Source organism: Emys orbicularis, chromosome 17 (genome assembly GCF_028017835.1).
Source record: "Emys orbicularis isolate rEmyOrb1 chromosome 17, rEmyOrb1.hap1, whole genome shotgun sequence".
Classification (NCBI taxonomy): Eukaryota; Metazoa; Chordata; order Testudines; family Emydidae; genus Emys; species Emys orbicularis.
Genome location: NC_088699.1, coordinates 22646084 through 22666326, shown reverse-complemented (window position 1 = coordinate 22666326; position 20243 = coordinate 22646084). Strand labels below are relative to the sequence as shown.

Genomic DNA, 20243 nt, shown 5'->3' with positions numbered 1-20243 from the left:
GCAGCAGATGTATTCAATCAGAGACTAACTGGCATGGCCCCCTTCTGCATGAAGCATTATTCAGCCAATAACTGGGACACTCAGCCAAGTTAGCTGCTGGACTGGCAGAATCCCTAACCAGACTAGCTGGCCTTGGTACCAGCGTTGCAATTGTAAGTCTCCTGCTTCTGCAGAGCTGGGGTTTAACCACCACCTCGGTACAGGGGAGGGGGTTGAAATACCCTAGATTTTTATTTATTTTAACAGTTCATACTGAATGCAAAATTCTGCCACTGAAGTGAGTTGGAGCATCTGAGACTGGCTCTGGCCCTACGTGCATGCTTAGCTCTGAGAGCAGGTGGCCCCCCAGCCTGCCAGGTTACAGTTCACAGTGGGCCCCCTTTGAGCATCTGTTGCTTCTGGGCTAACCCCACCGCTTGGTTCCCTAGCAGTGCTATACTCCACCATTTCAAGGGGTTCCATAGCTACCTAGAGGCACAAGGCTCACAGGTGTGGGCAGGGAACAAATGGCTGAACTTACACAGAGACAAGATGGCAACTCACCTGTTTCCAATGGCAGCAACTTGCACAGGGCTGGTTTAATGCTAACCAAAGCAGGCAGCGAGTGCATAATGCCTACTGCCCAAGGAGGGGGATGGGAAAGTATTTGCAATCAAAGAAAAAGGACAGGTGCCAAATTCTGCCCCAGCTGAGAGGAGTCACTGGTGTTGCTTGGGCGTGGTGTGGAGAGGGAGGGCCAGCAGAGATGTGCTGGGAGCACACGAAATCTGCTGCCCGCTGGTTAGCATCATACAAACACATCCCTGGGACCAGAAGGGAAAACCCCAATGAATGGAACCTGTCGAAGGACAGAGCGGAACCCAAAGCAAGACAAAAAGTTGTGTGTGTGTCTGTGCGCCTGGGCACGTAGGACACTGCCTGCACGTCTGTCTGGGTGTGCACGCTGCCAATTCATTTGCCTCTTTTCGGAATTCGTAATCCTTCCTGTTGGACTCATTTTAATGACAGCCACTTAACCTCTCCCAGCTCCAGCTCCCCATTCTGCACAGAGGGTGCTGGGGTTGGGGGCGAGGGGGAGGGAGGTTATAGCAGAATCACAGAGAACTATTTTTGTTACTTAGTGAATTTCTTATTTGACGTACCGTACAGCACCCAGGAGCCTTTGTGGGGACAGGTTTAGTCTATTAGCAACAAGTGAATTCATCCCTGGTCTGTGGAAAGAGAGTGTTCATCTAGCTGCAGCCCATTTCTCTAAAGCATGGTATAGGCAAAGCTGCCAAAAGAACTGGGTGTTGCTGATGACAAGGACTTCCCAGACAGAGCCTAAGACAGGGCTGCCTCTGCCCCAGGCGCCTATTGCTCTCTCTGGCTGCAGTGTGTGGATCCTGCTTGTTGCTTTTCATTCTCCTGACAGTTCTGCTTCATATCCCAAGTCAACCACAGGCATTTTCATGGCGTCAGTTGGCTCAGCACCTGCTCACGTAGCTCCTTGGTCTTCCCTCTGAAATCTCGTCTGCCAGATTCGCTTGGACGGTTGGTGGTGGAACTCCACAAGCTGCTATGGAACTGGCAGCAGCCCAGTGGGCTCTCCTGCCACCCTGGCTCAGGTACCGAGGAGATCTTACGATATTAAATAACTGTACTCAGCAGTGGGGAGGGGAATCTCCTAACGCCGCCCCCTCCCAAAGGGGATCCTGCACAACCAATTGTGTTTGCTACAGGGCTCCTGATCTGCCCACATCAGCTTTGAACCACATCCAACCGGACAACACACTCCTTGTGATGTGGCTAGAGGGGGCTGCAGGGCAAGCATGGCTCATTCTAAACAGGTCCCATCTCAGCCCTTACACCAACAGCAGGCACCATGGCTAGTGTACTGGGCCCCAGTCCTGCAATAGCGCCTATGGGGCTGACACCTGTGCCTTTGTGGAGCCCCACTGACTTCCATAGGGCTCTGTTCATGCAGCCCCCTGTGCAAAGAGCCATTACTGAAGTCAATAGGTTCCCCCCAGTTGCTGGTTGGGTTTTACTTGTTTTCTGCCAGGTAACAGAATGCCCAGTGGCCATATTTGGCCTTCACAAAGCACCTTAGGTTGTGAGTATGGACCCTTACCCTCTCAAAACTCTGTGTTGTGTGAAATTAGCTGTTGGGATTGGAATCTTTTGTAACTGATTATTAGGGAACCCCCGCCCCCACCCCAAATGGGAAAACACCCATACTGTCCCCAACGAGACAGGGGGTCTCGAGACAGAGACGCTCCTGCCTTCACAGTCACTCAGGAGAGACTGAAAACCGCTAGCAGATACATCAGGAATATGTCAAACCAAAATAATCGCCATTCACGTATTAAGAATGAGCTGGTGCCTTTCCCAGCCTCCTCCAACAAAAACAGTCCACACCCTGTGTAGAGTCAAAACTCACCCCTTTTCCAGGGTGAACTGACTGGACATGGATCCCGGGAATGAGAATTGGGATTATACAATTGTGTCATCTTGACCTCTGTGTATATTTTTGCCCAGTGCATCAGGAGGCAAAGTTAAGGCTGGGTGGACAATGTGAAGGACAAAGAGTAAAGAACTGGGTGGCCAGGTCCTTTAGCTGCTAGCATCCAGCCTGTCTAGCGTCTGGGTGGAGAAGGGGCTGGGGTGTTTTTGTGAAGCCAGGGTAATATTATGGGTGTTCGCTGGACTCCAGCGAAACTAACTTTCAACCATAACTCGCCTTTCACGTGGTTTTTGTTTATGAATTTCTTGTACTGCCCCCACCTATTTCAAATGAGCTCCCACAGCTCACCCTGAGTTTCTGTCTGACCTCTGCAGGAGAGGAGCTCTGCTCCATTTAGGATTTTTTACAGATTTTGTGAGGCTCCTCAAAGGATTTCCCTTGGCCAGACGTTCGCAAGCCCAGGGGAGGTGTGCATGAAGGCCCCTGGGCAGCATATCGGCTTAGTGGACAGCGTATAGGGCAATGGTTCAGGGGAAGAGGCATCTATCCACACTGAACATTTTAAACCCCAGGCCTTTCCCTGCACTCCCCACCTGCCACGGCCTCTCTCACCTGCCCCACTGCATGTCCCCATCTCCACTAGGCTGCTGGGGCTCCCTGCGCTCCTCCACATGATATGGGCAAGCTCAGGCTCCGGGCTACTCCAGCTGCACTTGTGACCCTGCCACTCTCCAACCCCCTTCTTGGAGGCCAGCCTCGCCACCTTTCCACTTGCTGGGGCCTAGCAGCAGGAGCTCTGTTAGAAATGTTCTTCATAATAAACTCAGCTCAATGCAATCTCTCAGGCTGGGTCCCTCCTCTCAGCAAGGCCAACCCAGGCAGACAGATCTGGCATTTCTAGGCCAAGCCATTCTGGAGCAACGAGGAGCCAAGATTTTAGAAAGTCAAGCAGAGCTCTGATTTCCAAACAGCGCTGACTGTACATCTCTGGTTTCCACCCCGCTTCCTCGAGACGCGACACCAAGGGCACAACGATCCCGAGCCTGGTCTCTCTGGGGGGAGACGCTGACAACGGGGAGCTAGCTTCAGCTTGAAACTGCTTCTCTGTGATACAGGCTTCCACCGCTTGCAGCTGGGGGAGAGACACGCTCTGGGTAGCCTTAGGGCAGGGGAAGGAGGAAGGCAGCTGTCTGCCTAGCTTCAGTCAGGCTCTGCCTATTGCTCCATGGACAAAGTACCTGGCAAACCATCACCAGGGACTGCTGTTCTTCCCTTAAGAGGCGCAGCACTTACTAGCACCACCTCCCAGCATGAGCGCCAGTTGGCGTCCAGCAGGAAATTCCCCCACGGCAAGCCAGCCACTCACCCACATCCTGCTCATGTCGTTCAGCTCGTTCTTGTACCTCACAGAGTCTTTCAGGACCTGGAAGGGAAATTGAGAGGAGGCCATTGGAGAGCAAAGAAGGGGCACAGAAGCTGCCAGAGAGCCAGCCACGTTCACAGGCTCCTGGCCCTAGAGGGGAAAGCTCTAGCTAGTGGGGCAAGTTTGATCTTGTGATTAGAGCAAGAAATGAGGATCAGGACTCCTGGGTTCTAGTCCCAGCTCTGTCCCAGACTAGTTGTGTCATCATTGGCAAGTCAGTGATATTCTGTGCCTCGGTTTCCCCATCTGTACAGTGGAAAGGACCATCCCGTCTTACCCACCTCATACAGGGCTTAATTTGTCCCTGACTGTAACTGGATTGAGGCTCTCTGACGGAAGGGGGAGGGAGGCACAGCATTACTGCTGTTTAAATCCACATGGCAGAGGGAGTGGGTTTCCTAGGCCTCTAGCAGAGAGGAGAGGAGAGGAGAGAATGGGGATGAGCGGAGCGCTGGCTGACTGGCAGGGAATGGTGAGGGCTGCAGGGTTAGTCCTGGGGTGAATACTTGTCTCCCTTCCCAGGGCTCAGCTTTTGGATGGGGGGGGGGGCGGTGATGCATTAACCCTTTCTACTCTTGCCATTGGTCTTCTGCAGAGCTGGGCTTGACAGCACCCAGGAGCGCGCAGGGGCCACGGCACAGCAGGACAGACAGGCTGGGGCTCATCAGACTCTTTAAGGAAGTAGGGGTGGGAAACAGATATGATGTGGGGCAGGCTAGAAAGCTGGGGGTGGGGGGAACAGAGGCAATAAATGCCGACATATTCCCACCCTGTTCATCACCCCTCACTCCCCCCACTTTCCAGTGACGAGTGCACATTGGCAACTCCAGGAGGACACAAATCATGAGAACAGCTTAAAATCACAATATTTTTTAATAATAAATGGTTGGTGTTTTTATGGACCTTCCCGGCTTTGGGACCTTTAGGATTTGTGCTTTGCTCTGCAACCGGTATTTTTTTTTTTTAAATGCAAGCTGAGATTCTCACATAGTCACAGGACTCCAGGAGCTGGGGCCTTAAGAAAAACACCAAAATATTGCAAAGCCCACAATAAAAGTCACAAGAGTTGGCAACACTTAGGTGGCCTCTCAGGTCTTCCTATTCCTGGCCCAATAGGGGCTGAAAGGACTTGAGGCATTCACAGTATTCCTCTCCTGTGCCGCCCCCCATCTGGCACTATTAGCGACACGGCCGTGCACGTACATTTGGGTGTCCATCGCGGAGGAGCTTGTGGAACACGTGGCAGAACTTCCAACAGAGCACGGCGTTGCTGGAGAGGGGGAGTCGGTTCACGACGGACCAGAAGGTCTGAGCTCCTTTCTCGTGGTGGGTTCCCAGGATGCATGGTGAGAGGCGGGCTAAGGAAAAGCCAATCCCTTAGCTCGGAGTGCACAGAAGTGACAGGGACACCCACAAACCACAATCGCTCAGAGACAGTGAGGCTTGCTGGCTGTTCCCAAGTTATCCCCTCACCCTGTTCTGGATCCCAAAGGCAGTGCGAAGTGGTAGAGAGCAACTGGGAACTCCCCTCCTGCGGAGAGGTTTCTACCCACGCAATGAGACAACCAGCATGCATCAGCAAAAGGCACTAGGTACCTGGAGTGCACAGGCCCCGCTGTGCTGGGGAAAGGAAGCAGGATCCTTTCAGGGCGCCAGCCAACAATGTGCTTCCAAATCAGAACCAGCCAGCAGAGCTGCTGGAACCAGCGGCTGCTCTTCCTCTCTCCTGGCTGCTTTCTTCCCCAGCTGTCACTGGAACTGCCCAGAACACATCTGCTATGCACCTTCTGCCCCTCATCCGTCCTGGGCCTTCAGATCCCCAGCCCAGACCGCTGAGCTAAAGCAGCAGCTGCTCCCCTCTGTGTGGACCAGCCACTAGAGGGAGAATGTGACACACACGGCCAGTGGATTACTCAACTATTTGCTAGAGCAAAAGGGCGGGGGAGGACGCCACGATTCCTGGGTTTGATTCCTGGCTCAGGGAGGACAGAAGGGTAGCTGCAGCTAGGACAGCCAAGCACACAGACTGGGCACAGTCAGTCTAAAGGCAGCATGGCTGAGTGGCTGAAATTTGGGTGTGCTAGATTAAAGATCTAGGGTCCACACCAGTTCTACCTCCAGTGACCTTGTGCAATTTCTTAGTCAAATTGGGAGGGGCTGTGTAGTGAGTCGGTGTGGCTCCCCTCCTGTCCTGAAGAGGGAGCCCCGGCGCAAGCACCCAAGTGGGCGGAGCCACCGCCGCCTGTCCCCGCCCCCCGGAAGTCACGGGGCGGGACAGGAAGTATAAAGGCCGGCAGCCAGAGCTCAGTCAGGCCCCGGCCACCGCAGGGAGCAGACATGCGGTCGGGAGCTCCCCGCCAGGATACCTCGGAGGCCCGAGGTGGATGCCCTAGCTGGCCGGAGCTGCCCAGAGCTCATTACGAGGAGGAGCCGCCGGAGCCCGTCCGCTCCCGTCGCTGGGAGACGCCCTTGGAACTCCCCCACAGCAACCCCGAAGGGGAGGCCCCGCCAGAACCCTTGCAGCCCTGCTGTTATCCGGAGGAGCCGCCCGAGGGCCAGGGGCCGGATTTCCCTACAGAGCTACCGGATCTGCCACCAAGCCCCGGCTAAGAGGAGGCTCCACTGATGGACTGGACCGCACCTGGTGCCACAGACGAGGTAGGCCCCGAGGGGGATAATGGAAGTAGCCCGGGGGTAGCTGACCCCAGTCAGGCTACAGAGGCCTGTGAGCCCATGGCAGTGTGTTTCGGTCAGGATACCCCACTGACCGGCAGCGACACTAATCGCTGCTAGGGCCCCGGGCTGGGACACAGTGGAGTGGGTGGGCCTGTGTCCCCCCCTGCCACCCGCACTCACGGGTGGCAGGCTTCCCCCTCACCCAACGCTCAGGTAGGGACCTGAGCCCCTTACCTACTTGTGCTCAGCCCCTGCTCCAAAGGGCCTGAGCTTATTGACTGCTTGTGCTCAGCCCCTGCTCCCAAGGGCCTGAGCTAATTAACTGTTGTGCTCAGCCCCTGCTCCCAAGGGCCTGAGCTAATTGACTGTTGTGCTCAGCCCCTGCTACAAAGGGCCTGAGCTTATTGACTGTCTGTGCTCAGCCCCTGCATCAGAGGGCCTGGGCCCCCAAACTACTTGCTCGCCCAGCCCTGCGCCAGAGGGCCTGGGTTCTCTGACTGTGGCGTACTCAGCCCCCCTGGACCAGAGGGCCTGAGCCCGGAGCTAGCTGACTGTTTAATTCGTGAAGTAGGGAGCCGGTGTGGCTCCCCTCCTGTCCTGAAGGGTTGAGCCCCGGCGCAAACCCTTTTACAGGCTGATACTTGTCGGTCTCATAAGGCAGGGGGCTGAAGCCTGGGTAGGAAATGCACAGAAGTAGAAGTAGTAGTGCATGGAAGAGATGAGGCTTGAACTCAGGATCTCCCTTGACTACAGCTGTTCTGCAGGGGAGGTGAAGCAGTTTCTCATTGCCCACCTCAGTGGGCAGTGGATCAGGCATCCCGATAAAGTGGAAATACAGAATGTCCCCCTAAATCTGGTACACTCGAGAGCTCTGCCTACAGGCCATCTAGGTCCTGTCACATGAGGCCGGCGCAGGGCTGTTTTCTACAGACCCCTGCATAATGCTTTGGGGAGCAGAACAGCCACGCTAACTCTTGCTATAGACTAGGAATGCAGAAAGGGGATCGGCGTGGCAGGTAGCCTGCTGCATCAAGAAGCTAACAGCCAACAGGACTGCAGCGGAGCTTTATCTCCAGGCCTGGGATCCCCGTGCACTAACAGCTTTCCCATTGAAAACAGGCCTGAGACAAAAACAAAAGGGCCCCATGCAGAATGCTAGCCTGGAAGGACGCTGCAACAGACATTCCACCGTCAGATAAATCAAGGCGGCTGCTCCTGTAAGCCGCTGGAGCTTGTTTCTCTTCAAGAAGGTGGAATGAGCATCCCCCCCACCAGCTGAGCTCCCCCATACCAGACAGCCAACCTGCAGCCCAGAGCTCAAGCCTCAGCTAGGCAGCAGAGAACTTCAAACGGCTGGGGACGTGCTGCTCTTTCCCAGCGAGGGAGAGGCGACGGGCCGTTCCCAAATCACTGCCTCAGGCCAGGGACACACTGTGCCATGGGGGTTCAAACCAAGCAGACCCCCTTCCAGCACCACGCCCTCTCCCCTCCAAAGAGACCCCCTCAGGAAGATCCCCCCCACACCCACACTGAGGCGGAGTCCCCAGAGCGCCTAGGAGAATTCGGTCTGTCACTGAGTCCAGGCTGGTCTGGGGCCCTGGTCTCTCCAGCTCCCCATTCCCAGCACTGGCAGGTATCACTTGTCCTGAACCCTTCCATGCGTTGACAGCAATGGCCCAGGAGCTTCAGCGACAGCTCTCAGAGGATCCACCAGTCCCCAGAGCCTCTAGGCTGGACTCTCTCCCGCCCCCACTTGCCTGGCCCTGGAGCTGGGAGCTGGGCGATGCAGAACCCCATGGGTTCAGAAAGCAAAACGCTCCCCAGTTCTTCCTACAAAGTGGAGTGATTTGGAGGCTGCACCTGCTGCACGTTCCTGGCTCCCGGTCAGCTGCAGAGCTGCCAAAATACGTTCTTCTTCAGCGGGATCTTCACTATTCAGACCTTTGGGCCGTTCAGCTTAAGCACACCTGGTATTTATAACCACACTAAAGCTCAGTAGGGTGGCGGTAACCAGCGAGGAATGGCAACACCCTCCCCCTTGCAGCTCCGGCCCCTCTGCCTGGCTAGGCCTTTCCACGCTAACATTTCCCACCATTGCTACCATTGGGGCAGCTCCGGGGGGGATGTCAGTGGTGGAAGCACCAAGCATGGACACAACTCCAAGCAGCAGCGGGCACAGACCTGCTCAGAGCAAGGCTACAGCACCGGGAGAGAAAGGGTAGTGCCGTGCCAGAATCACTCACCACCACCCTCCCTTGCCCACTCGGACGCTTCCCTTCAGGAATCCCACTCTTCCTCCTGCTGGGCAGAGGGGATCCCAGTGGGATTTGGGCTCTAAGCCCTCCATTCAGCAGAGGGGAACCCCGCGACGTCGGTCGCCGCCAATCCATGAGGGGCTCTTGCTATGATGGCTGCTCTCTGCCCACTTCCACACCTGTACCTCCACCTGCCTTCCAGCCAGTCTCCAGTCGACTCCCACGCTCGCTTGTCCTGCCGCCAACTCTGAAAAGGATATTTCTGGCGTGCTTCTCCTTGACAGCCACTTCCTGTGTGTTAATGGCCTTATTGATGCTGACGGTCTGAAAAACAGAAAAGGGGTATGTGAGCATTAGCTGTGAAGGGCATGGGGGGTGGTCAGGGTCACAGGCTGATTCAAATCCTCCCACAGCCACGTACACAGCTCCCTTTGCTTCCTGCACCTGTTGATGGCTGGTATCGATCCAGGCGCCTGTCTCTGGACGCGGCCGCTCTCCCATGCCAGCTGGACTCTACCAACTCCCAAATGCATTTCTAGGAGCGGCCACGCTCAGCTGATGCCAGGATTCATTTGCTCAGCACAATAACGAGGCAATTAAGCAGAGACTACAAAGAATAATCCCCCAAACCTGCCCCTCTCCGGCAAGGGAAGGGCAAAGGGAAATGAAGCCAGAGTCAGACCCACTTCCCTGCCCTGGGACAACGGTCATGGAGCCAGCGGGCTCTGGCTCATGTTGGGGCTGGGAGTCACCATGCTGTTGGTGCCAAATGCAGAGGGCAGCTGCCCAGGATAGCAAGGGCCCAGTCCTAGTCCAGGTTGGGCACCCAGGGAACCCAGCCCTCGGATCCCCTGGCACATTGGGGAGGAGACAGGCTAGTTCTCTAGTGCTGGCAACGTAAGCTTCAAAATGCAAAAGTGGGGTAATGGAGCCCGGGGCAGGGATGGAGGAGAGAACCCAGCTCCTGGCCACGGGTTGTCCACTATGCACTGGGAGATGAGGCAGGGCAGGAACCACCCCGTTAACCTTCCCCAAAGAGGGGCAAGGAGGGGAGCCAATGGTGATGCTGTCGCTCAGCTTCCACCCAAGCCTGCACAGGGAAGCAGATAAACCCCCAAACCACTGGGCAAAGTCCCCTCCTCCACACACTGCTCACCTGGCGCCTGGGGCAATCCCCAAAACAGGGAGACTCAAGGGAAGGAGAGGGAGCAGCAGCAGGGGCCACCTGTCTGTCTGACACCCTCCTCCTGATCCGCCACACTCCTCTAAGCTCAGAGAGCCACGCAACCCACGGCTTGGCTCACAGCCTGCTGGGCTCCTCCACTTCTAAATCTGAAAACTCCCTGCCCCTGTGGTGAGGAAGAGCCCTGCACACAAAACCAAGACAGGGCAGTGCTTTGAAGTCTGAGCCAGACCCAGTCCAACAAGGGGTCCCCAGGGCAGGGGACTCAGAGAGCAGAGATCTGGCAGGTCCCACTTAGCCCCAGTGCTCTGTCTCTCAGGGATCGATTCCACTCCAGGGGCAGGGCTCCCACTGCTCCCTGAGGAGATGAAGAGGGAACCCCTCCTGCCAGAGGAATGGGTTTGGTTAGTCAATCCACGTTCCTCTTTCCTTCACACGGTCCCATCTCTCCTGCTTTCACCCTCTCACGTAGTCTGGGCAGATCCTCCCGAGCATTTACACCCTTCCCCCGCTTTCCCTCTTTGGGCCTTCCACAGGGGACTGAGCTAGTCCTTGATCCTCTGCTGCTGCCTTCCAGAGCCCAAGAGCCCAGATCCAGCTTTGGCTCAACCCTTTGTTGGCTCCCTCCGGAGTCTCCACAAATCAGTTTCACTGCCCTGTCCCCTAGCTGTGGGAGGGAGGGCTTGCTGACCGGCCCTGGGGAGCAGCCCCTGAGCCTGGCAGGGTAATGGCCATTAGGGGCAGCTGGGGCTCTCTGACATGCCTGCCACACGCTTCCCCCTGCCTCCCATCAGTTATATTACGGTAATGCTTGGGAACCCCAATCGAGGACCAGAGCCCCACTGTGCTAGAGGCTGTACAGACGTGATGAATAAGCCAATCTGCATGGCAGACAGGCCACAACCCCCAGGGGAATCTGGCAAGGGGGTGAGGCAGGAGGCTGCGGTTGTGATCAGCCCAGTGGAGTTTGGCAGCAAAGCTGAGGTCTCAGTTTGCCACACGCCCAACCAAGGCCCGACTGGAGTGATCTGTCGGGGGAGGTGAGCTTTACAGGAGGGATTTAAACAGGATAAGGTGGCAGCTCCCTGCTCTAGCCCTGCCCTCCTCGCAGCCCCAGCTGCCAGAAGAAACTCCCCCACCTTGGGAGAGCTTCCACCCATACAAGGCAGTGCTTCTCCCCAGTGACCACACCAGCCTTGAGGAATTGGGCCAAGGCACTGCTTGGGCCTGCCCATCCCTGCCCGCTAACGGGACGCAGCTTGTGCTGGGCGGATGCACCCACCGGGGCACAGCACAGTCCTAGCGCTGTACCAAACGGGCAGCACGGACGGGATTTTACATCCCTCCCCAGGTACAGACAGTGAAACGACGGGGAGAGGGGCAGATTCCTTCTGGATTCAGCTGTCCCCCGACACAGCAGCATCCCTGTCAGTTCAACAGCGCCAGCTCAGCTCTGCTCAGTGTGGTCTCCAAACCACAGGCTGCCTGAAGAGCTAGTGCCTGCCCACACTGCTAAGCATGGGTAAATCTGCTCGCCATGGATCAGCGTTCATGCCGTACTCCCCACCAGTACCCAGCCCAAGCCAGGAAAGCTAGTGATCCAACCAGTGGACCAAATTCGGTGACGAATCCTGAGGCGCGCTGCGCATACGCTAGCAAGAAGGATCTGCTCCACAGCCCAGCAGGAACCGTGCAGGGCAGGGCACAGTGCTCTCCCGCAGCAGTGACAGCGCTCGGGGAACACACACAGAGGAGCTGCCTTGGTACTTGCCTCTCCAACAATAGCTACAGTAGGTCCTCCCTCGCAGGACCAGGGAGTGCAGTGCAGAGTTCACTCTAGCCTGGGGGTGCCCATAGCATCCTGAGCCCACCCCCAGGGAAGGGGAGGTTCTCAATGACATAATAGGCAAGATCAGCCTGCGAACCCTGGGAGGATCTGCTTCCAGAGAGTTCGAGGAGGGGACTAAACACCTGCTCAGCTGTGGTAGTGAGAAGTATTATAGTGAACCTCGGCGTCAGGACCCCGGGTCCTTATCCCTGCTCAGTCTTATTAATCTCGCCTCATACGGAAGCTGTTCCATATCCCTAATCATTTTTATTGCCCTTTTCTGAACCTTTTCCAAGTCCAATATATCTTTTTTGAGATGGGGTGACCACATCTGCACGCAGTATTCAAGATGTGGGCGAACCATGGATTTATATAGAGGCAATATGATATTTTCTGTCTTATTATCTATCCCTTTCTTAAGGATTCCCAACATTCTGTTCGCTTTTTTGGCTGCCGCTGCACATTGAGTGGATGTTCTCAGAGAACTATCCACAGTGACTCCAAGATCTCTTTCTTGAGGGGTAACAGCTAATTTAGATGCCATCATTTCCTATGTATAGTTGGGATTATGTTTTCCAATGTGCATTACTTTGCATTTATCAACATTGAATTTCATCTGCCATTTTGTTGCCTAGTCACCCAGTTTTGTGAGATCCCTTTGTAGCTCTTCGCAGTCTGCCTGGGACTTAACTATCTTGAGTAGTTTTGTATCATCTGCAAATTTTGCCACCTCACTGTTTACACCTTTTTCCAGATCATTTATGAATATGTTGAATAGGACTGGGCCCAGTACAGACCCCTGGGGGACACCACTATTTACCTCTCTCCATTCTGAAAACTGACCATTTATTCCTACCTTTTGTTTCCTGTCTTTTAACCAGTTACCGATCCATGAGAGAACCTTCCCTCTTATCCCATGACAGCTTACTTTGCTTAAGAGCCTTTGGTGAAGGACCTTGTCAAAGGCTTTCTGAAAATCTAAGTACACTATATCCACTGAATCCCCCTTGTCCACATGCTTGTTGACCCCCTCAAAGAATTCTAGTAGATTGGTGAGGCATAATTTCCCGTTACAAAAACCATGTTGACTTTTTCTCAACAAATTATGTTCATCTATGTGTCTGACAATTTTGTTCTTTACTATAGTTTCAACCAGTTTGCCTGGTACTGAAGTCAGGCTCACCAGCCTGTAATTTTCGGGATCACCTCTGGAGCCCTTTTTAAAAATTGGCATCACCTTAGCTATCCTCCAGCCATTTGGTACAGAAGCTGATTTAAATGGTAGGTTACAGACTACAATTAGTAGTTCTGCAATTTCACATTTGAGCTCCTTCAGAACTCTTGGGTCAATACCATCCGGTCCTGGTGACTTATTACTGCTTAATTTATCAATTTGTTCCAAAATCTCCTCTAATGATACCTCAATCTGGGACAGTTCCTCAGATTTGTCACCTAGAAAGAATGGCTCAGGTTTAGGAATCTCCCTCACATCCTCAGCCGTGAAGACCAATGCAAAAAATTCACGTAGTTTCTCCGCAATGGCCTTATCGTCCTTGAGCGCTCCTTTAGAGTCTCAATCATCAAGTGGCCCCACTGGGCTGTTTAGCAGGCTTCCTGCTTCTGATGTACTTACAAATTTTTTTGCTATTACTTTTTGAGTCTTTGGCTAGCTGTTCTTCAAATTCTTTTTTGGTCTTCCTAATTATATTTTTGCACTTCATTTGCCAGAGTTTATAAGATATAACTTCCACTTTTTAAAGGATGCCTTTTTGTCTCTCACTGCTTCTTTTACATGCTTGTTTAGCTACAGAGGCACTTTTTTGGTTCTCTGACGATGTTGTTTAATTTGGGTTATACTTTGAGCCTCTGTTATGGTGTCTTTAAAAACATTCCATGCAGCTTGCAGGGATTTTGGCACTGCACCTTTTAATTTCTATTTAACAAACTTCCTCATTTTTGTGTAGTTCCCCTTTCTGAAATTAAATGCTACAGTGTTGGGCTGCTGTGGTGTTTTCCCTGCCACAGGGATGTTAAATTTAATTATATTATAGTCACTATTACCAAGCGGTCTAGCTACATTCACCTCTTGGACCTGATCCTGTGCTCCACTTAGGACTAAATCAAGAATTGCCTCACCTCTGGTGGGTCCAGGACTAGCTGCTCCAAGAAGCAGTCATTTAAGGTGTCAAGAAAGTTTACCTCAGCATCCCGTCCTGAGGTGACTGTACCCAGTCCATATGGGGAGAGTTGAAATCCCCCATTATTATTGATGTTTTTATTTTTATAGCCTCTCTAATCTCCCTGAGCATTTCATAGTCACTATCACCATCCTGGCCAGGTGCTCAGTAATATATCCCTACTGCTATATTCTTATTATCCAAGCATGGAATTACTATCCAGAGAGATTTCATGGTACAGTTTGCTTCATTTAAGATTTTTACTTTGTTTGATTCTACGCTTTCTTTCACATATAGTGCCACCCCCTCCGCACGACCTGTTCTGTGCTTCCGATATATTTTGTACCCTGGTATTACCGTGTCCCATTGATATTCCTCATTCCACCAAGTTTCTGTGATGCCTATTATATCAATATCCTCATTTAATATGAGGCCCTCTAGTTCACCTAGCTTATTATTTAGTCTTCTAGCCTTTGTATATAAGCATTTTAAAAACTTGTCACTTTTTAGCTGTCTAACATGTTGTGATGTAATTGAGTGGGACTCTTTCATTTGACTGTTTCTCATCACATCCTACCCATATTTTATCATCTTCCATCCTCTCCTCCTTACTAGGACATAGATAATCTCCATTAATAGATCCTCCCCTAAGGGATGTCTCTGTCCGAACCACGTGCTCCTCCGCATCTGTCAGCTTTCCCCCAGCCCTAGTTTAAAAATTGCTCTCTGACCTTTTTAATTTTAACTGCCATTAATCCGGTTCCATTTTGGTTTAGGTGGAGCCCATCCTTCCTGTATAAGCTCCCCCTTTCCCACAAGTTTCCCCAGTTCCTAATAAATCTAAACCCCTCCCCCTTACACCATCGTCTCATCCTTGCATTGAGACCCTGCAGTTTGCCTAACTGGCCCTGCGTGTGGCGCTGGAAGCATTTCAGAAAATGCTACCATGGAGGTCCTGGACTTCAATCTCTTACCTAGCAGCCGAAATTTGTCCTCCATTAACCTCACGGTACATTAATGGGAGAAACAGGCTGGCTCAGCACAGTCAGGAGATAATTATCGACTCCGCCAATTAAAGTGGTGGGACTAATTCCCTCCTAATGCCTGATGTACTTACAATCCTCCCCACATGTTACTAACATCATCAGTCTCAGGATGGCCCCACTGTGGCTTCATCACAACAGAAAAGGACTGAGGAGAGTGCACTGGGGGCTTTAGCACTTACACAAAACATATGTCCCAAGGCACAGCAGACATACAGACCCTTCTGCACAAGCACCGGCCAAGTGCTGCTCACAGCAAACATCTCTCTGCCCCTTGCAACAGCCTAGCATTTACAGGTAGCAAAAACTCCAGTCAAAGCTGAGAAGCAGTTTCCAGTCTAACCCACAGTTTACAGTTACTCAAATACTGCAAAGGAATTCCTTTTAGGGTTGAAATGCCCCCCACCCCACCACTGTGCAAAGGTTCTCTCCCTCTTGCGTCTCATATAATGCACTCATAGGTGAACTGTGGCTCATCAGGACTGTTCTCCTCAGCGAGGGAGGACAAGCAAGCCAGCCTGGGAGAAAGGGTGCTTAGGATTTTTAAGGTAGTACAGATTCACGGATTCGTAGATTTTAAGACCAGAAGGGATCATTAGATCCTCTCTTCTGACCTCCTGTAGAACTCAGGTCGCAGAATGTCATCCAATTCCCCCATGCAATACATTGTCAAAATGTTTAGGGTGCCTTTAAACCTGCAGCATTTGTGGGACCTGGGCAGCCACTCAGACATCCTTCAGAGGCACCTGCCCGGCTCCAGGGATGCCTTGCCCTTTACCGTGTGGTGACTGTTCCCTTCTGCCTCCCCTCATAGCCTACCCACCCAATCCTCCCTTGAGCATCTTTCAGCGTGGCTCACTGTCAACACGCTTAAACTACACTGAGCTCCCTCTGGAGCAGTTCAGTAGACAGGTGATGGGAGGAACTAGTCAGCATAGGAGCCACCAAACTGGATCATACCAGGGGCCCCCCTAGCTCAGTATCCGGATTGTGATAGTGGCCAGCAGCACCAGATGCTTTAGGGGCAGCTGAAAGAAACCCTGCAGTGGACAATTATGGAATAACCTGGCTGTAGGGGAAACTTCCTCCTAGGCTGCTCAGTTTGCAGTCAGCTTATGCCCCGAGGAAGAAGAGCATAGGTAGCGGGGTCCAGCTGGAGTCAAGGGACACCTTTAAAACACCGTTCTTCCCTTTCCACGCATCTAACTTGTATTTATAGAAAGCAATTAACTGCAAGAACTACAGGTAATGCAACACTAAGTGTGAGGGATTAGCTCATGCAGCTCAGGAGAGGTATCTCCTGCACTGGTACAAGGGGCACACAGGGTCCTTCCCAGACAGCTCACAGCCTGCATTTAACACCAGCACTAGGATCTGAGCTTTACGTTTAGCAGCAGAAGACTTCACGTGCGTACACTGTCACTGCAGGAAACGGACTTCAGTGCATGTGAAATTTCAACCTGACTGTTCCAGCCTCACATTCACTGCTTTTGTATTTACTTTGCTCACTCTCTCTTTTTTAAAACACGAAGACGAATAAGGAAAATAAAACCAACTTCGCAAAGGAAGGTAGCCGGTGTTTGGGTCTGACCACTGGAGTGTGAAATCTAAGGCTGTCCAATCAAATCAGAGATGGGCCAGCAAGAGTGGATCACACTCTATGTTTCCCCGAAGTGTGAGGTAAGAGTGTGCCCAGGGTTTTAGTTGGGTTAATTCAAATAGACAGACAAGGTCCTTTATCTAATTGTGTGATCATTAAACTTCACATTCATTCCAAGCTCTGAGCTGCAAGTGTTACTGGCTGGCTTTTGTCAACCTAAAGCGAGGTTCATAAATCCATATCTAGGCACCTAAATAAATAGTCAGATTTCCAAAGGTGAGGAGGACCTGCAGCTCCCACTGACTCCCAACGGGACAAGGACAGATGTCACCCAGGAAGAGGATGGTGCTTTAACTGTAGAGGGCAGCGTGATAAAAAGGCATTCAGTGCAGGTGGGAGAGAAGTATTGAAGAGGGGAGAAGGCAGAGTGTAGGACCAGAGGGGCGTGGGTTAGAGAGCTGCTCCACTAACTCAAATATGGCTGAACAGAGTTTCTTCACATTCCCTCCCCCAAAAATAGTTCAAACTGGGCTGAGGAGGAGCAGGAGAAATTTCAGACCAAAAGGTAATAATCAAGTACCTGAAAATAGAGTTTAGAGTGAAATCTCAACCCTGATTGCAGCATCCAGACCCCAGTACTGTAATCTCACTGTTGCCAATGTGCTACTGTTGGCTGCAAGTTTTAAGGAAAATCATACCAGGCTTTGTCATTTAAATGCTGTGCCAAAACACCCCCTTCCCCGATCCTGCCACCTGATCCGATAGGAGGCACTATGAACTAGGGCTGCTTGGAGCACGGAAATCTAGGGTACTGTACATTTCTATCTGACCCAGTGGGATTAAGTATGAAGCTGTCCAGCCACCACCTCAGTTCAGCGCACCCTTTTTCATTTCCTCAGCAACACAAATAGCAGTGGCTGGAGAGCGTGATGCTGCTAGTTAGGGCTCCTGGCTGACTGAGGCCACAAGCACAGCTGACAGACACAGTATCACTTTGAAAGAGCTTTGCCTAAAGGGACTCCTCGGTGCAGCTGTGCTTTGGTGAATGAGGTCTCTCTGGCTGCGTGTTGCGGAAAGCAAAAGCCAGGGAATCTGGGGCACAGGGAGCCTCCTTTTCTCGCCTCCAAGGCAGTTCAAGAGGCGCGCTCTTTCCCGGAAGGTTAAGGAAGAACATGCATGGGACTCGGCATTCTTAAGGCCAAGAGTTTCCTGGAGCCGCAAGGGGCTGGGACCTTTCAACGCTCCCTGAAAGAGCAGCATTGTAAAGCACTTCCTGCTCCAGCAGCTCTGTATGAAGCTGGTTCCGGAGAGGCAATTATCGGCAGCAACACACAGGAAGGCACGCTTTATCCCACCAGCCCCTCCCACATCCCCCCAAAATAGTGTCTCTACTGAAGAAAATGCTGAGTGTATTCCTAGGGGCAGCAGGGCACAGGAACTGTCCACTAAGTGCAGACAGAGTTCTGCACAGTCACACCCCCATCAAATCTCTTGGCAAAGCCCCAAGGCCACAGCTGGTACAAGCTCACAGACTGAAGTCCCTGGAGCACTGGCCTCTCCAGTCTGCTGATGTGTGGAGAAAAGTGAGAGGGGGAATCGGTGCCTCCCAAATTCCTCCCATCTTGTGCCTCACTAAGGCACCTCAGCCATCCATTCCTACAGCATGACAAGTGTCCCTCGGCCAAATTGGAAGCTAAATTCCAAGCTAAAAGTTCCAGGGCTGGTTCCCACTGGGTTTTCCTGTTAAAGTAAGGAAGAATTTTCCTTTAAAGTAAGATCCCCGAACAGATCAACAATATAGGGAAGACAACGCAGAACTGGCAACTCACCTCCACCCTGAAGTGACACCACATGCAACTTCTCCCTCCCCCCCCCTGGCCCCGATTCACAGAAGCAAGGTAACAAATAGAAGTTCATATAATTCCAGCACCTTCCAACAGAGCTCCTGGAGGGGAACCAGGAGCCTCTGAAGTGACTCCTAACAAACCTGCTGCAGGAGGACAACGCCGATTGGCAGCTCTGATGTTTGAACACAGCACGACCAGCGATGCTCTGGCAGCGACCAGCATTTGAGGCTTCAGAGCAAGGTCCATGATGTGGCCTTTGTTATTTTACATACTTCTATCATCTCGCCTCCAGAGACCTAATTTCTGGGTGAGACCGAGACAATCGGCCAGACTGGTCCAGAGCAGGCAAAGGCCTTCAGTCTGGAGAAAGAGACAGGGCCAACATCGGCAGAAGCAGTCAATTACATCCTGTAAGGCAATACAAAGCTGGTGGAACCTTGACCTTCAGGTGAAGCTGAAGCCTATGAGGTACATACCCTCTGCCTTTAATTATCTACGGAGTCACGAGGTTTGGTGCGTCGGGCTTTACGCATTCTGCACCTTTCAGTCAGGCTGTGGCTACATTTGCTCTTTCACTGCAGCTGTCTCCTGTACACACTGTGGGTTTCCCATTCAGCACAGCATCCCAACTCGATGCCAAATGCATTCAGAGGCCCTCAAAACCACTGGATGTTACTAGTATTCATCTCTTCTCAGTACTTCCCTTCTAGACTCCAGCTACCTCCTCGGAGAGTTCCAAAGCCAGACACTTGGCAGGAGGTATGAGCTGAATGTTGTGGGGAAGCGACAAAGCTGCATTTGCCAGTTTTGCAAAGAATTTATCCCAACTCAAAGCACCACCACCAGACCATGGGGAGGACATCTCAGGATACAGAGCTTGGGAGGAGAGCGGTTTTATTTCAGCCACCCAAGTTCAAGAGGCACACGCATTTCAAAATGCTGTCTGCCCACAGGACCAAAGTGCACCTAACTGCCACAGGCTTCCTGTCTGGACAATGTTGTGTGGCACTTGCAGTGAGAAGGCAAAGGGGCTGGAGTTGCTAGCTATGGAGCAGGCAGACGGGGCATCTCAAAGGATGTAGCCCAAGGATAGCACCGTGCTCACGGCTAGCAACAGTGGTACAAAACTAGCCCTAGTGATTAGTGCTGCAAAACTAGGTCAAAAAAGGCTGAGGTATCTCATAGCAGATCTTGTTCGGTCTTAAAAGCAAAATAAGCCTCCTCTCACTAGACACACAGCCTTTCGTCCAACTCCCTGACTGACAGGCCATCAGCCAGCCATCAAGGGGGAGCACATTTCAATTGCAAGCTACCACACTGCAAAGAGCAGGTGGCTATTTCAGGCACTGCCAGACCATGAATAAATCCCCCGCATAGTAGCACCTTTTCCTAAGAATGATGAAGGGATGCCTGCTCCACTGCCTTCATTTTCGGGAGTGGCAGAAAGGTGCCTGGCTTTGCTCATTGATGTACAGCTGCTCCTGCTGCCTCCCTTCACCGCCACTGCTTCCATTCTGGGAGAGTTCCCTGCCTAGCTCTGTGGACCAGGAAGCTCCTTGCTCCAGTTTTAATCCTGTCCTAGTTGCTAGAAGATGCTTCACTCTCCAGGGCAACTCCAAATGTGTGTCAGACTGACTGTTAGACCGAGCTCCCTGGGGAGAGCATCTCTCCTGACCGGGCTGTTAAATACTAGACATTAATGCGGAGGAGCATTTGTGCTGGCGTCTGGGAAGCCCAAGTCTTTCTAAGTGCTCACAGGCCCCTC

At 52.4% G+C, this 20243-nt stretch overlaps 1 protein-coding gene across 1 annotated transcript in view; it reads right to left on the bottom strand.

Moving 5' to 3' along the window:
- HIP1 (huntingtin interacting protein 1) overlaps positions 1–20243 on the bottom strand; it is a 132504-nt gene that overhangs the window by 39317 nt on the left and 72944 nt on the right. Inside the window, exons 2-4 of the mRNA XM_065418527.1 lie at positions 9061–9124; positions 5073–5215; positions 3813–3869 (exon numbers count right to left, since the gene is read on the bottom strand). Of these exons, the coding sequence (XP_065274599.1) occupies positions 3813–3869; positions 5073–5215; positions 9061–9124 (264 nt within the window). The remainder of the gene's footprint in view (positions 1–3812; positions 3870–5072; positions 5216–9060; positions 9125–20243) is intronic.